Here is a 15,650-nt window from a genome sequence, read left to right on the forward strand (position 1 = left end):
TCGGCCTCCCAAAGTGCTGGGATTACAGGCATGAGCCACTGCACTGGCCCGGAGCTGTTCTTTAGCTAGGGGCCCTCACAGGAGTGTGGGTGGCAATTCTGAAATTAATTTGTGCACAAATGAGCAGAAAGGCAGTGTGCCAAAGCCAAATTTTCAGAGAAGCTACAAACGAAGGGAGGCTGGACCGAATCGTATGGAACAGTGTGCACCTGTGGCTCCAGGGCACACAGAGGGGTGTACCACTGTGCACAATGGTGGGGGGGAGGCTGGACCGAATCGTACGGAACGGTGTGCACCTGTGGCTCCAGGGCACGCAGAGGGGTGTACCACTGTGCACCATGTCGGCTGCAGACGCCTCTTGGCCAGCGGCACACAGCACTGAGGCCCACACTTTGTACCCAGGTCTTGGTTTTCTGGTTGGTTTTTTTGAGACAGCGTCTCACTCTCTCATCCAGGCTGGAGTGCGGTGGTGTGATCCTAACTCACTGTAGCCTCTATCTCCCAGCCTCCCAAGTGACTGGGACCACAGGGGCATGCCATCATGCCTGGCTAATTTTATTTTTTGTAGAGATGGGGGTCTCACTATGTTGCCTAAGCTGGTCTCCAACTCCTGAGCTCAAGGGACCCTCCTGCCTTACCTCCTGGAGTGCTGGGATGACAGGCGTGAGCCACCACGCCCAGCCTCCAGATCCTGGTTTTCTAAATACCATTCCCCACTGGAAGGAATTGGAGCTTCCTGGAGAAAGGGCTGCTTCCAGGGCTGGGGCAGGCAGGGACCAAGATAAGCCAGAGCCTCCTGCAGTGCTGGGAGTCAGGCCGTGCCCAAAGACTGCCAGGGTGGGTGGAAAGCTGACCTAAATGCTCTCAAGACAACACCACCTGAGCCACAAAGTCAGCAACAGCAACCATTGTAGCCCACGCAATAAACAAACAGGTCCAGACTGATAGAAATAATGGAGTGGGGAGGGGTCCTCCTTAGAATCCCAATAGAACCAGTGATTTCATTTGTGTCGACGGACACTGACACTCAGGGCAAAGTGGGTCGAGGTTTGCACAGTCTTCAACAATCTTCCCACGAGGCACATGAATTAAAAAGGGAAAATACGGCCAGGCACAGGGGCTCACGCCTGTAATCCCAGCACTTTGGGAGGCTGAGGCAGACGGATCACCAGAGGGCAGGAGATCAAGACCAGCCTGGCCAACATGGCAAAACTCCGTCTCTACTAAAAATACAAAAAATAGCCAGGTGTGGTGGCGGGCGCCCGTAGTCCCAGCTACTCAGGAGGCTGAGGCAGGAGAATCGCTTGAAACCGGGAGGCAGAGGTTGCAGTGAGCCAAGATCGTGCCACTGCACTCTAGCCTGGGCAACAGAGCAAGACTCTGTCTCAAAAATAATAAAAAGGGAAAATGCTAACTTCACAGTGGAGAAGCCTGGAGATGCCACTGCACCCAGTGGTGAAGGTCACAAAGTCACCAGCACCAAGACACAGGGACGCCACGCCCCTGCCACCGAGCAGTCATGAAGACCCCAATGCATCGTGGGAAAACCACACCCCCCCCAAGCTGAGGAGCATTCTGCAAAATAGCAGCCAGCAGGTTTCAAACCATTCAGGCCATGAAGAAAACCGAGGAACTCTCCCAGATTGGAGGCGGCAGCACAAGGACGTGCAGCGGGGACGTCAGACCAGAGACCGTCAGGAGCACCACAGTGCCCATTAGACCAGACTCAGGAGGACCACGGTGCCCAGCAAGTGTCCTGGTTTGGCCGAGGTGCACAGAGACCATGTACTGTGCAACTGTTACGCAAGTTTTAAATTATTTCAAAGTAAGCAGAGAACTGAACATGGGAGATTGTCGGTTTGGATGGGGCCCGAGAATGAGCATAGCCATCTGCCCAGCCCCTAGCAGTGAACACTCCAGGAACCCCTCCTCAGCTTGGGGGAGATGGCCACATCCAGGGGCTCACCCAAGGCTCCAAAGCAAAGCTTGAGAAAGTTTCCAGGGATCCATTTGTTTATTTACAACAGCATTCTAGGAGAAAGGTGAATGGGCCCCTCTCCTCAGTGCCCAAGGGGACAGGACTGAGGCAGCCCCACCTGGCCCATGGCTCTGCAGAGCTCTGCACCCTCCCCAAGGCTGTTACCCACGATGGACAGAAAGACGTTCTCTCAACACCAGGGTTGATTTTGGGGAGGCTGGAGGGAACCACGTCTAGGACCTACCAACACGAGCCCCTCCCTGGGGGCTCCCAAGTTCTGAAAAGAAAACCAAACGCAGTGAGCCCACGTCAGGGTCTCCACGTTCCTGCACATAACACCCACGACACCACTGCAGCCTCAGCATGGGCTGCACGGGGTGGGCAGGACTGAGGAGGGGAGGGCAGGACTGAAGAGGGGCAGGGACCCGCACTCCCCGCCAGCCGCCCACCACCTGCCTTTTCTACTTTGGCAAAAACAAAAACAAAAACAAAACCTGGAAGCCTCAAGACAATGAAGTAAACTTTAGGAAATGGAAAAGACAGCAGGCTGTGCCCAAAGCCTCTCTCAGCCTCCCAGCAAGTCCTTCCCAAGAGCTGCTGGTGACTCTCCAGGGCCACAATGGCAGGTTTTCCTCACAGCAGCCCCAACCCCAGCCCAGCTGAAGACGGCTCTCCTGAGCTCCCTTCATCAGCTGCCTTGGCTTCCAAGCTGGGAAGGCATCGGGGTGCGGTCGGGGAAGGCACCCAGTTGTTTACAGATGGTAGAGGGCGACACAGGCAGCATCGTCACGAAGCAGGGCCCCAGGGAAAGGTCCTCCGGGAGAACCAGGCTGCCCAAGGGGAGGAGCTGCAGACGCACCCGCTGGGACCGCAGCCTGCTGGTGGACAGGCTCCCCGTCGAGGAGACAAACAGCACAGCACATGTGGCCAAAGGCACCTCCAGAGGCAGCAGCTGAGTGAGGATGAAGACTGCAGGGTGGGCACACTTGAATGTGGATCTGAGTGACGGTTCTGTCCCCATGGACTGGGCAGCTTTGGGAACTGAGGGAAGTGAGGGAGCGCAGGAGGCCAGGGGGCTCAGCCAGCTGGTAGGGGCGGCCGAGACCCCACCCCTGGAATGATGGAGGAGGAGGATGTCATTGTAAACACCACCAGGACAGCGCTGGGTGGCACCTGACATCCCCCAGCACACATAGGCCTGTGGTGCCTCCTTGGGCTATGTCTGTCCACATGGTGGGACCTCCTGCCCGCTGAGGTGGTGCGGAGAGGCCTCAGGGAGTTGTTTGGCAACAGGGCAGCCCTGACCCCCTCTGGCTGACGGGAAGCAGCATGTCTGCTGCCCCAGAGTCTGAAGGCCCCCACAGTGCTGGGTGAAAGTCCACAGGGCCCCTCCTGGCCTCCCCGCTGTGGGCCCAGAGTCACAGAAATCACCCCCAGAAATTTGCAGAAACTCAACACCAGGACACAGACCCACCGCCCAACCTAAAAGAACAGGAACAACCCTGAGGCCACGCAGGCCTGGCAGGTGAGAGACGCAGAGTGGCTGCCGGCCGCAGCCCCGCGGGGTCAGCACAAAGGCAAGATGCGGTGGGGAGAGGACAGGAGCCTTCCAGCACATCACGGGGCAGAGGCGGCGCACGCCGGCGGGGCACGGCTAGTTCCTCAAGGCGGCCAACCTGGAAACCAACAACAGGACTCGGGTCAGGGCAGGGGAAGGGGGCCTCTGACCACCACGTGCTCCCAGCAAAGGTGACCCTTTTCCTCCTCAGTGTCCTGAGATAACATGAGTGACAGGCCTTGGAAACAGACATGCCCTGTCCCACTCTTACCTGATCTGTTAGGAAGGGTGCAGTATTCTAAAGTGCACTGCAGACGTGTGTAAACGCCATGCCTGACACACACTCAAGCCCCCACGCCAGCCGGAGCAGGACGGGGCAGCAGCAGGGCGGCTCGCTTGGGGGCGGCTGCAGCTGGGGCCTCTGAGTCGAGATCAGGGCTCCCTGGTCGGAGCCTCAGCCCAAGCTCTCTTCCAGCCTCTAACCCACAACCCTCTCTCCCTTCCCACAGCACCAGAGCGTAACCCCCTCTCCCTTCCCACAGCACCAGAGCGTGGGGTTGGTGACACAGCGTTTCGGGGACCGACCCTACCTCCGTGACAGCTGGTCCTCCTGGCTGCGCACAGAGCTCTCGCCCACGGCAGAGGCGCCCTCGGGCAGCTGGCTGAGCTGGTCCAGCACCTCCAGGCCATTCTCCTCGGCGATCTGCATGATGAGACTATCCACCTGCTCCTGCGGCGTGGTCAGGGTGGTGGCCGAGCTCATGGAGTCCTCCATCACCTGGGGGCAGGGGTATGCTCTGGACAACAGGTGGGGCCAGGCCCATGGGGCCCCACTCAGCTTCACAAGGGTACGACTGCACTTTTCGTTCCCTCACACAGCCAGCCACCTTCTTGCCCTGTTCTCTCAGTGACTCTCTCTGTCTCACCTTCCACCAGGAGCCTTTCCTGCCCCCCCACCCAGCCCCACCCTCTGACTGTGCCATGCCTGCTGCCGCGGGTGGACATCTTTCTACACCTCTGCATGCTTGTCTGCCATCTGAGCCTCCCCACAAGGAGCCAGGTGCTTGCAGGAGGCCCCTGCCGCCCTGCCCACCCTACCTGTCAGGGTCCTGGCAGGGACCCAGCACAGAGGATGCTTGGTGACGTCAGGGAGCAACCACAGGTATGCAGAGACAGCACGTCAGCCTGTGAGCCACCCCTCCCGATGAGCTGCCCACACACCCTCCTTGTCCCCAGGCCACAGCCCCAAGGGTAGGGGCCACATACCGATGTATGGACGTCCAGGTTCTGCACCTGCTGCTCGAACCTGTCCATCACTGAGGAGACCTTCTGCAGGTCCATGGTGCTCAGGGCCTTGTCCAGGGCTTTGGTCACCTGGGCCATATTCTTGGTCACCTGAGACAGGAGAGAGCGCAGGAGGGAACAGGATGAAAGGCAAGTGGAGCTCACGCACCAGGGACGGGTCCCCTGGACTCTGACAGGAGAGCTGGGGCACCCCAACCCTGACTCACAAAACCCCAACTCTGGGCTAAGCTATCATCTGGGTCCTATGGAAAGACCACCAACTCGATGGAAAAGGCCATGGAGACCCAGTGCGGGGTCAGTGGAGAAAATGCCGCCGACGCGGAGACCCAGCGCGGGGTCAGTGGAGAAAATGCCGCCGACGCGGAGACCCAGCGCGGGGTCAGTGGAGAAAAGGCCGCCGACGCGGAGACCCAGCGCGGGGTCAGTGGAGAAAATGCCGCCGACGCGGAGACCCAGCGCGGGGTCAGTGGAGAAAAGGCCGCCGACGCGGAGACCCAGCGCGGGGTCACTGGAGAAAATGCTGCCGACGCGGAGACCCAGTGCGGGGTCAGTGGAGAAAATGCTGCCGACGCGGAGACCCAGTGCGGGGTCAGTGGAGAAAATGCTGCCGACGCGGAGACCCAGTGCGGGGTCAGTGGAGAAAATGCTGCCGACGCGGAGACCCAGCGCGGGGTCAGTGGAGAAAAGGCCGCCGACGCGGAGACCCAGCGCGGGGTCAGTGGAGAAAAGGCCGCCGACGCGGAGACCCAGTGCGGGGTCAGTGGAGAAAATGCTGCCGACGCGGAGACCCAGTGCGGGGTCAGTGGAGAAAAGGCCGCCGACGCGGAGACCCAGCGCGGGGTCAGTGGAGAAAAGGCCGCCGACGCAGAGACCCAGTGCGGGGTCAGTGGAGAAAAGGCTGCTGACGTGGGGTCTCCAGGACCGCTGTGCTCTCCTGGCCCACCTGCACTGTGTGAAGGAAATGCCTGCAACAGCCAAGGCTCTGCTGTGACGTCCCTGACCCAGGAGATGAGCCTGGCCATGCAGGCTCTGCCTCTTGTGGGAGTTGCCAAGACCGAGGCCTGGCCAGGCACAGTGACAGTGAGTGGTTCACGCCTATAATTCCAGCACTTTGGGAGGCCGAGGTGGGAAGATTGCTTGAGGCCAGGAGTTTGAGACCAGAGTGGCCAACATAGACACCCTGTCTCTACATAAAAATGAAAAAAATCAGCCGGGCATGGTGGTGGATGCCTGTGGTCTCAGCTACTTGGGAGGCTGAGGCAGGAGGATCACTTGAGCCCAGGAGGTTGAGGCTGCAGTGAGCTGTGACTGCACCACTGCACTCCAGCCTGGGTGACAGAGCAAGACAGTCTCTAAAAAATATATATTTAAAAAAAAAGCCCAAGTCCTATCAAGAGGTCCTTCTTGGGGCATCATTGCAAGCTCAGGGTGCAGCCTCACCTGTGTCCCTGCCAGCATTCCCCACCCCACGCTGATCCAGCTTCCCTCAACCTCCCCACCCCACGCTGATCCAGCTTCCCTCAACCTCCCCACCCCACGCTGATCCAGCTTCCCTCAACCTCCCCACCCCACGCTGATCCAGCTTCCCTCAACCTCCCCACCCCGCGCTGATCCAGCTTCCCTCAACCTCCCCACCCCGCGCTGATCCAGCTTCCCTCAACCTCCCCACCCCGCGCTGATCCAGCTTCCCTCAACCTCCCCACCCCGCGCTGATCCAGCTTCCCTCAACCTCCCCACCCCGCGCTGATCCAGCTTCCCTCAACCTCCCCACCCCGCGCTGATCCAGCTTCCCTCAACCTCCCCACCCCACGCTGATACAGCTTCCGTCAACCTCCCCACCCCGCGCTGATCCAGCTTTCCTCAACTCTGAGCTGCCCCAGATCCAGACCGCAGAGCCCATTCCTGCTTCAGCCAGCAGACGCCACCCATCCAGCACCAGGGCCCAGCACTCACCCCCTTCATAGTCACAGCTGTCTGCACCTTGGAGGCCACTGCGTCTACGCGGGACGCCATCCGAAGCCAGTTCACACCTTCGTTCTTCTTGCGGATGGCGTTCTCGGCATACACACGGGCACACTCTACATTTTTCTGCAGAAGGGCCTGAAACCCGGGGGGAAAAGCAGCTGGAAGAGCTTGGTGGTGTGTGTGCCCCCTGCTAGGAGCCCAGTTTTTGTTTTGTTTTGTTTTGTTTGAGATGGAGTCTTGGTCTGTTGCCCAGGCTGGAGTGCAGTGGCGCGATCTCGACTCAATGCAAGCTCCGCCCCCCAGGTTCATGCCATTCTCCTGCCTCAGCCTCCCGAGTAGTTGGGACTACAGGCGCCCGCCACCATGCCTGGCTAATTTTTTTGTATTTTTAGTAGAGATGGGGTTTCACCGTGTTAGCCAGGATGGCCTCGATCTCCTGACCTCGTGATCTGCCCGTCTCGGCCTCCCAAAGAGCTGGGATCACAGGCGTGAGCCACCGCACCCGGCCCTAGGAGCCCAGTGTTGAGGCGGTGGGCGGGCCTCTCCCCAGAAATGTTTGAGCTAAAAATGCAAACACCCAGGCCCCAGCCCAGCCCCCCAAGCAGGCTTCTGCTTCCCCCCACACCCCTCCAGCACTCCACTGGGCACGGGACACAGCGGGTGACACTCAGAGCCTGTGGCAGGCGGTTCTCTGAGCTCCTTTCTCCCTGGGAGCCTGGCTGTGGGTGAAGAGTTACCAAAGTCCAATACGCTGGGACCTACTTCACCGATTACACAGTTTTAAGAGCTGCACAAGATCCTACCTTCTTTTCTTTTTTTTCTTTTTTTGGAGATGGAATCTCGCTCTGTGGCCCAGGATGGAGTGCAGCAGTGTGATCTCGGCTCACTGCAACCTCCAACTCCTGGGCTCAAGCAATTCTCCCGCCTCAGCCTTCCGAGTAGCTGGGATTATAGGCGTGAATCACTGCGCCCGGCCTAGATCCCTCCTTTCCTTCTGCCCTGTCCATCATGGGGAGGGGACCCCTCCTGGAGAGGCACCCCTGTGAGCCTCCAGCCCCATCCCACCCCATGGGGCAGGGGCATCATGACTCTGCCCAGACCCTGATGCCCTAGACACCAGCTCTGTAGGGAGGAGAGAGCTAAAAATGATAGGATCCGCTGGGCCCAGTGGCTCATGCCTGTAATCCCAGCACTCTGGGAGGCTGAGGCAGGTGGATCACCTGAGGTCAGGAGTTTGACACCAGCCTGGCCAACATGGCGAAACCCCATCTCTACTAAAAATACAAAAATTAGCCAGGTGTGGTGGCGCATGCTTGTAATCCCAGCTACTCAGGAGGTTGAGGCAGGAGAATCACTTGAACCCAGGAGGCGGAGGTTGCAGTGAGCCGAGACCGCACCTCTGCACTCCAGCCTGGGCAACAGCGAGACTCCATCTCAAAAAAAAAAAAGATAGGATCGTGGCAGACAGCTAGCTAGGAGCCCTCCTCCTGCAGATGGCAAAATCAAGTTCAGAATGTTGGAAATGCAAAGAAGGAAAACAATGAAGGCAATGCACTCATCTCTGTGCTCTGGACGCCCTCAGTGGGCTGGGAAGGTCTGGCAGGGGCTGTAGGGCAGGGACAGAAACCATTCTGGGCTCCACCACACACAGCACCTCCCTTCCTGAGTGCCTGTTTGTCTTATGTGGGAAGCAAATACTTTGAGGCTCAGAAATCATAGTGAGGATTAGGCTGGGCACAGTGGCTCATGCCTGCAATACCAGCACTTTTGGAGGCCAAGGCAGGTGGGTCACTTGAGGCTAAGAGTTCGAGACCGGCCTGGCCAACATGGCGAAACCCCATCTCTACAAAAAAATTTAAAAATTAGCTGGGTGCAAGCCTGTAATCGCAGCTACTTGTGAGGCGAAGGCCCTAGAATCACTTGAACCCGGGAGGCGGAGGTTGCAGTGAGACGAGATCGCACCTGTGCACTCCAGCCTGGGCGACAGAGCAAGACTCCGTCTCAAAAAACAAACAAACAAACAATATATATATACATATATATATACCTCAAGGTGACGATTAAATCATGATGTAGAAAGTGCCCTGCCCCTCCCCAAAAGGCATCAAAACAAAACAGGACACAAAAATAAGGGCAGAAAAGGACAGAAGACAAACCAGGAGAGTCATGACCCCACAGCCCCCAGGGTCTCACCTTCTTCACTTTGGCCTGCTCCGCCTTGGAGTCCTTCTCCGCCTTCTTGGCCAGCTTCTCCAGCTGCTTCGCCGTGAACTGAGCGGAAGCCGGAACGTCCTGGGTCAGACATGCGGAGCCCATCCCCCAGGCCCGGCTCTCCACACCCCCACACCTGTGCCCACGCCTGTGCCCACACAGGTTCCTAAGCCCCCATCAGCCAGCCTGGGCCCAGCACACGGCAGGGAAGGCGTGAAGCCTGTGGGCGTGCATCCTGGGCGGCGAGAGATGGCACCAGCTGGAGGAGGGAGCTGCCTGCTCTGCCTCAGGCTCTGTCTGGGTTTTCTCCAGTGTCTGTCTTCTCCGTGAACAGCCTCACCCAAGGCCTCCTCCAGAGCGGAAGGGTCAAAAACCTCTCACTCTGATCTCGGCTCCTGCTTATGGATGGCTTTTCAACGTCAAAGAAAGACTCAACGAAACTCATTTCAGGCTACCCCCAAGTCATAATACAGAACTCCAGGTAAAAACACACCTGAAAATGTTATCTCGAGAGAATGCTGTGGATGCAGGAGGTTGCTGGGCAGCACACGCAGCTTCCGGGGGTCTAACTGCTCTGCCAGCACCACACGGAAACAGGGCCTCTGGCAACACCACAAGGACACAGGGCCTCTGGCAACCCATCTGGAACCACAGATGCCCTGGTACCAGGTAGCCCTGGCCACCAGCACCTCGAGGAAACAGGGCCTCTGGCAACCCATCTGGAATCACAGATGCCCCGGTACCAGGTAGCCCTGGCCACCAGCACCACATGGAAACAGGGCCTCTGGCAACACCACAAGGACACAGGGCCTCTGGCAACCCATCCGGAACCACAGACGCCCTGGTACCAGTTAGCCCTGGCCACCAGCACCTCAAGGAAACAGGGCCTCTGGCAACCCATCTGGAACCACAGACGCCCTGGTACGAGGTAGCCCTGGCCACCAGCACCTCAAGGAAACAGGGCCTCTGGCAACCCATCTGGAACCACAGACACCCTGGTACCAGGTAGCCCTGGCCACCACAGCACCACAGGGTGCAGGACACAATCAGGCCTCAGCCGGTCCCCTCTGTGCCCAGCAGCAACTGACAGGCCCACCGTGATGGGAAAACATCCCAAAGCTGCATACGGTAGCTCCGGCACATCACTCCTGCCCAGTAGCTCAGAGCCAGCGACAAGGCAAGATAAAGCTGGCCACAGATGAGCAGCCAGGAGCACATCCCAGGGAAATGCATGGAAACCTGCCCCTGGATTACTGGAAGCTGCAACCTCCACCCCACGTGGGAGGAATACTCAGAAAGCTCTCCTTCAAATGATCTCAAAGAATGAGTCCACACAGCGGAACACCAAGGCCTAATGCCCAAGTTGTCTTTTTTTTTTTTCTTTTCTTTTCTTTTTTTTTTTTTGAGACGGAGTCTCTCTCTGTCACCCAGGCTGGAGTGCAGTGGCACAACCTTGGCTTACTGCAAGCTCCGCCTCCCGGGTTCACGCCATTCTCCGGCCTCAGCCTCCTGAGTAGCTGGGACTGCAGGTGCCTGCCACCACGCCCGGCTAATTTTTTTGTGTGTTTTTAGTAGAGATGGGATTTCACTGTGGTCTCCATCTCCTGACCTTGTGATCCACCCACCTCGGTCTCCCAAAGTGCTGGGATTACAGGCGTGAGCCACCGCGCCTGGCCCCAAGTTGTCTTTCTTAAGATAACACTCCAGGCTAGGCGCAACGGCTCACGCCTGTAATCCCAGCACTTTAGGAGGCCGAGGTAGGCGGATCACGAGGTCAAGAGATCGAGACCATCCTGGCCAACGTGGTGAAACCCCGTCTCTATTAAAAATGTAAAAAAAAATTAGCTGGGCATGGTGGTGGGCGCCTGTAGTCCCAGCTACTCAGGAGGCTAAGGCAGGAGAATCGCTTGAACCCGGGAGGCAGAGGTTGCGGTGAGCCGAGATCACACCAGTGCACTCCAGCCTGGGCGACGGAGCGAGACGCCGTCTCAAAAAAAAAAAAAAAAAAAAAAGATAACACTCTTTCTTTCATGGCTTTCATGGATGACCCTAAGGATCTGCCTCCACTTAGCCTCAGGTAAGAAAAGAGCTAATATGTCACCAAAGTGGCTCAATAATCCCCTCCTTGGTCAGCAGTCTGAGCCCTGTGTGGTGGTCACTCAACTGTTATATAATCTGCCCGACTGTTTCTGTGGCTCTGAGTGAGCGTGGCTTATACTATCTGTCCTCACCAGAACAGGGCTGGGGTGAACGGCCATTCGGTACATACCTTCAACTGGAACAGGGTATCTGCAAAGAAAGAGGGAATTAATGGTTTGAGGATTGGGAATGGGACGTTACAGTTCTGGCAGGCAGGACTCACTAGGATCCTTCTAGACACCAGGAGCTAGAACACACACACAGACCACACCTGCCTGGGGCCTTTGGGGAGCCTCCCCAACAGGGGAGGCACGAGACAGATTCGTGTGCCAGCCCTGGCTCCTTGCTAGCCACAGGGCCCAGCAAATGCAGACCCTCCCTCCCTGTTTCCTTGTTGGGAACATGAGGGTGGTACCAGCCAATCTCAAAGGGTTAGTGTGAGGACAGAAGAGGTCATGGACGCAGCATCTTTTGGCCATGGTTAGAATCCAAAAGATGGTGGTTTATAATTAATGTAACTTTGCAAAAGTCCCTTGGGATTCTTTCCCAATTTAAAAGTTCACCTGTAATCCCAGCACTCTGGGGGGGCCGAGGCCAGTGGATCACTTAAAGCCAGGGTTTGAGGCCAGCCTGGGCCAATTTAAAAGTTCAGTACTTGACAGTTTACTTTTTACAGACTCTTTCTCCTCGAAGGTAAATGGATAAAAATAGCAAGGTGGTAACTCTTAGACATCAAAGAGCTGATTTCCAGCGGTACAGTCGCTCACGCCTGTAATCACAGCACTCTGGGAGGCTGAGGCGGGCAGATCACTTGACGTCAGGAATTCCAGACCAGCCTGGGGAATATAGTCAGACCTCATCTCTATTAGAAAAATATATATTTTTTTGCCGGGTGCGGTGGCTCACGCCTGTAATCCCAGCACTTTGGGAGGCCGAGGCCGGCGGATCGCAAGGTCAGGAGATCGAGACCATCCTGGCTAACACGGTAAAAGCCCGTCTCTACCAAAAAATACAAAAAATTAGCCGGGCGTGGTGGCGGGCGCCTGTAGTCCCAGCTACTCAGGAGGCTGAGGCAGGAGAATGGCGTGAACCTGGGAGGCAGAGCTTGCAGTGAGCCGAGATTGCGCCACTGCACTCCAGCCTGGGCAACAGTGCAAGACTCCGTCTCAAAAAAAAAAAGAAAAAATATTTTTTTTAAAAAGTAGGATTGATCTCAATTCATTCAACTGCTAAATTTGGAGAGCGACCCTGACCCCTGATTCCTGAAAGGGCTTTACCACACTAGCCAGAATGAGGAAATGGAGCCTGTAAAAGAATGAGGTTACTGAGTGTTCACAAATGCACACCAAGGCTCCAAGATGAGACCTCCCGGGGTTCCAGCAAGCTCTGGGCATCGTTCAATCTATCGCCTGTCAGTGCAGGCGTGGTCAAGGCCAAGTTCAACCTGTCATCTATCAGTTCAGGTGTGGTCAAGGCCAAGGTTATCTGTGACTGGAAAACAGCCAGCCTGACCCAGATGACACAGTGCAGGCCAGGCGGGCCGTCCCACCCAACTCACTGTGGGATGCTGGCCAAACCGCCCTCCTCACCTCAGCTTTCCCTCACCTCAGCTTTCCCTCACCTCAGCTTTCCTCACCTCAGATTTCTCTTCCAGCCGTGTGTGGCAGCACAAAAACCCAGCTAAGGCAAAATCTGACTCTGAGGAAATCTGACATGGGCTTGAGAGAAGTCCCCTCAAAAGAGATGAGTGAGCTGTGGAGTGAAAAGCCACAATTTTTCTTTTTTTTTTTGAGACGGAGTCTCACTCTATCACCCAGGCTAGAGTGCAACGGCACCATCTTGGCTCACTGCAACCTCTGCCTCCCGGGTTTAAGCGATTCTCCTGTCTCAGCCTCCCAAGTAGTCAGAATTACAGGTGCATGCCACCAGGCCCAGCTAATTTTTGTATTTTTAGAAGAGACGGGGTTTCACCATGTTGGCCAGGCTGGTCTCAAACTCCTGACCTCAGGTGATCAACCAACCTCGACCTCCCAAAGTGTTGGGGTTACAGGCGTGAGCCACCACATCCGGCCTCCCAAAGTGCTGGAATTACAGCCGTGAGCCACCGTGCCCGGCCTCCCAGAGTGCTGGGGTTACAGGCCTGAGCCACCACACCCAGCCTGGCCAGCATATTTTTTGTGGCGGGAGGTAGATGTTATCTTTCATCTTCTCTCAGGGCAATTTGTAGAAAATCTCTACACATTTCCTTCATGATGATGACACGGTGGTACTATAGCTTTTCACACTTCTAAAAGAATTTTTTTTGAGATGGAGTCTCGCTCTGTCGCCCAGGCTGGAGGGCAGTGGTGCGATCTCGGCTCACTGCAAGCTCCGCCTCCCGGGTTCACGCCATTCTCCTGCCTCAGCCTCCCGAGTAGCTGGGACTACAGGCGCCCGCCACCTCACCCGGCTAATTTTTTTGTATTTTTAGTAGAGACGGGGTTTCACCGCGTTGGCCAGGATGGTCTCGATCTCCTGACCTTGCGATCCGCCGGCCTCGGCCTCCCAAAGTGCTGGGATGACAGGCGTGAGCCACCGCGCCCGGCCCTTCAAAAAGTATTTTTAAAAGCCTGCCCATCACACCAGCCCAACGATGTTTCAGCAAACATAGGACTTCATTTTGCCAGATTCTTCCTGTTCTTTGGTATCCGTGAGCACAGAGCCAGCCCCAGATGTAGAAGGTAAGAATTAGGGCGTCCCATTGAGCACAGAAACGCCTGCCTTGTGCTGGCTCCTGCTCAAACCTCTGCTTCCCCACATGGAGAATGGACGCAAAGAGCTGCTGTGACCAGGGCCTGGCACTCAGGGAGCGCTTTCTGTCTGAGCCCTTCTGATTTGTAGTGATGCTGTTTGGGGGCAGGGGGTGCAACTGTCACTTTTTCTGGTGCCCTCTGACCCGACATTCCAAGGCCCGAAAGGCCGAACAGGCATCGCACAGTCCCCTCTACCGAGCTGGCGGGAAAGGGCGCCTGACGCTGAGGAGTGCCAGGGGCGGGGGAAAGGGTCCTGGGTCGGTGGTCGGGGGTCCAGGCCCGGGGCAAGGGGTCCTGGGTCGGGAGTCTAGGTCCCGGGTCCATGGTTGGGGGTCGGAGGTCGAGGCCCCGGGGAAGGCATACCGGGTTGAGAGTTGGGGATGGAGGCCCCGGGGAAGGGGTCCCGAATCGGGGGTCGGGGATCGAGGCCTGGGGGGAGGGGTCCCGGGTCGAGGGTTGAGGCCCGGGGTAAAGGATCTCGGGTTGGGGGTCGGGGGCCGGGTAAGGGTCCCGGTCGGTGGTCGGGGGTCGAGGCCCGGGAGAAGGGGTCCCGGGTGGGTGGCAGAGGCCCTGGGGAAGGGGTTCCGGGTCGGGGATCTGGGGACGAGGCCCGGGAAAAGGGGTCCCGGGTTGGTGGTCTAGGCCCTGGGGAAGGGGTTCCGGGTCGGGGATCGAGGGTCGAGGCCCGGGAAAAGGGGTCCCGGGTTGGTGGTCTAGGCCCTGGGGAAGGGGTCCGGGTCGGGGATTGGGGGACGAGGCCCGGGAAAAGGGGTCCCGGGTCGGTGGTCGAGGCCCGGGGTAAAGGATCTCGGGTTGGGGGTTGGGGGCCGGGGAAGGGTCCCGGTCGGTGGTCGGGGGTCGAGGCCCGGGAGAAGGGGTCCCGGGTCGGTGGCAGAGGCCCTGGGGAAGGGGTTCCGGGTCGGGGATCTGGGGACGAGGCCCGGGAAAAGGGGTCCCGGGTTGGTGGTCTAGGCCCTGGGGAAGGGGTCCGGGTCGGGGATTGGGGGACGAGGCCCGGGAAAAGGGGTCCCGGGTCGGTGGTCGAGGCCCGGGATAAAGGATCTCGGGTTGGGGGTCGGGGGCCGGGGAAGGGTCCCGGTCGGTGGTCGGGGGTCGAGGCCCGGGAGAAGGGGTCCCGGGTCGGTGGCAGAGGCCCTGGGGAAGGGGTCCGGGTCGGGGATCGGGGGACGAGGCCCGGGAAAAGGGGTCCCGGGTCGGTGGTCTAGGCCCTGGGGAAGGGGTTCCGGGTCGGGTATCGGGGGACGAGGCCCGGGAAAAGGGGTCCCAGGTCGGTGGTCGAGGCCCTGGGGATGGGGTCCGGGTCGGGGATCGGGGGACGAGGTCCGGGAAAAGGGGTCCCAGGTCGGTGGTCGAGGCCCTGGGGATGGGGTCCCGGGGGATCGACGGTCGAGGCCCGAGCTCTCCTGAGCCCTGCCCGCGGCCCCAGGTGGGCGGAGCCCACGCTAGTGGGAGAAGCGGCCCCGCCCCGCGCGCGAGTCCCCGGAGGACGGCCGCGACCTCTTACCGTCCATGGCCACAATGACAGGAGCAGCACTCGGAGAGGGAGAAGGGACGCCAACTCCGGGCGGTGTCAGGTCCCGGCGGCGATCGAACCGACCAACCTGCACCCGGCGGGGACTTCCGGGGTCACCGCCCCACTTCCGGTCGCACGGGATGCTCTCGCGAGAGGATGGTGGCCGGT

At 58.4% G+C, this 15,650-nt stretch overlaps 1 protein-coding gene across 1 annotated transcript; it reads right to left on the reverse strand.

The window, feature by feature from the left end:
- Window positions 1-1,995: 1,995 nt before the first annotated feature.
- Window positions 1,996-15,637, reverse strand: CHMP1A (charged multivesicular body protein 1A). Its single transcript, XM_016930416.4, has 7 exons — window positions 15,474-15,637; window positions 11,287-11,306; window positions 9,000-9,077; window positions 6,795-6,941; window positions 4,803-4,931; window positions 4,127-4,314; window positions 1,996-3,654 (listed from the first exon to the last, which is right to left on the reverse strand). Exons 1-7 carry the CDS (start codon window positions 15,478-15,480, stop codon window positions 3,633-3,635), a joined length of 591 nt encoding a protein of 196 aa, XP_016785905.2. The 5' UTR covers window positions 15,481-15,637; the 3' UTR covers window positions 1,996-3,632.
- Window positions 15,638-15,650: the final 13 nt, after the last annotated feature.

This window comes from Pan troglodytes, chromosome 18 (assembly GCF_028858775.2).
Source record: "Pan troglodytes isolate AG18354 chromosome 18, NHGRI_mPanTro3-v2.0_pri, whole genome shotgun sequence".
In the NCBI taxonomy this organism is placed as follows: domain Eukaryota; kingdom Metazoa; phylum Chordata; class Mammalia; order Primates; family Hominidae; genus Pan; species Pan troglodytes.

What these genes read in the sequence shown, in the direction of transcription:
- CHMP1A (XM_016930416.4), bottom strand. An exon ending in ATACCCTGTTCCAGTTGAAG is followed by an intron (nt 9,078 to 11,286) that starts GTATGTACCGAA and finishes GCTTCCGCTCAG; the next exon opens with TTCACGGCGAAGCAGCTGGA. An exon ending in GAGGACCAGCTGTCACGGAG is followed by an intron (nt 3,655 to 4,126) that starts GTAGGGTCGGTC and finishes GTTGGTTTCCAG; the next exon opens with GTTGGCCGCCTTGAGGAACT.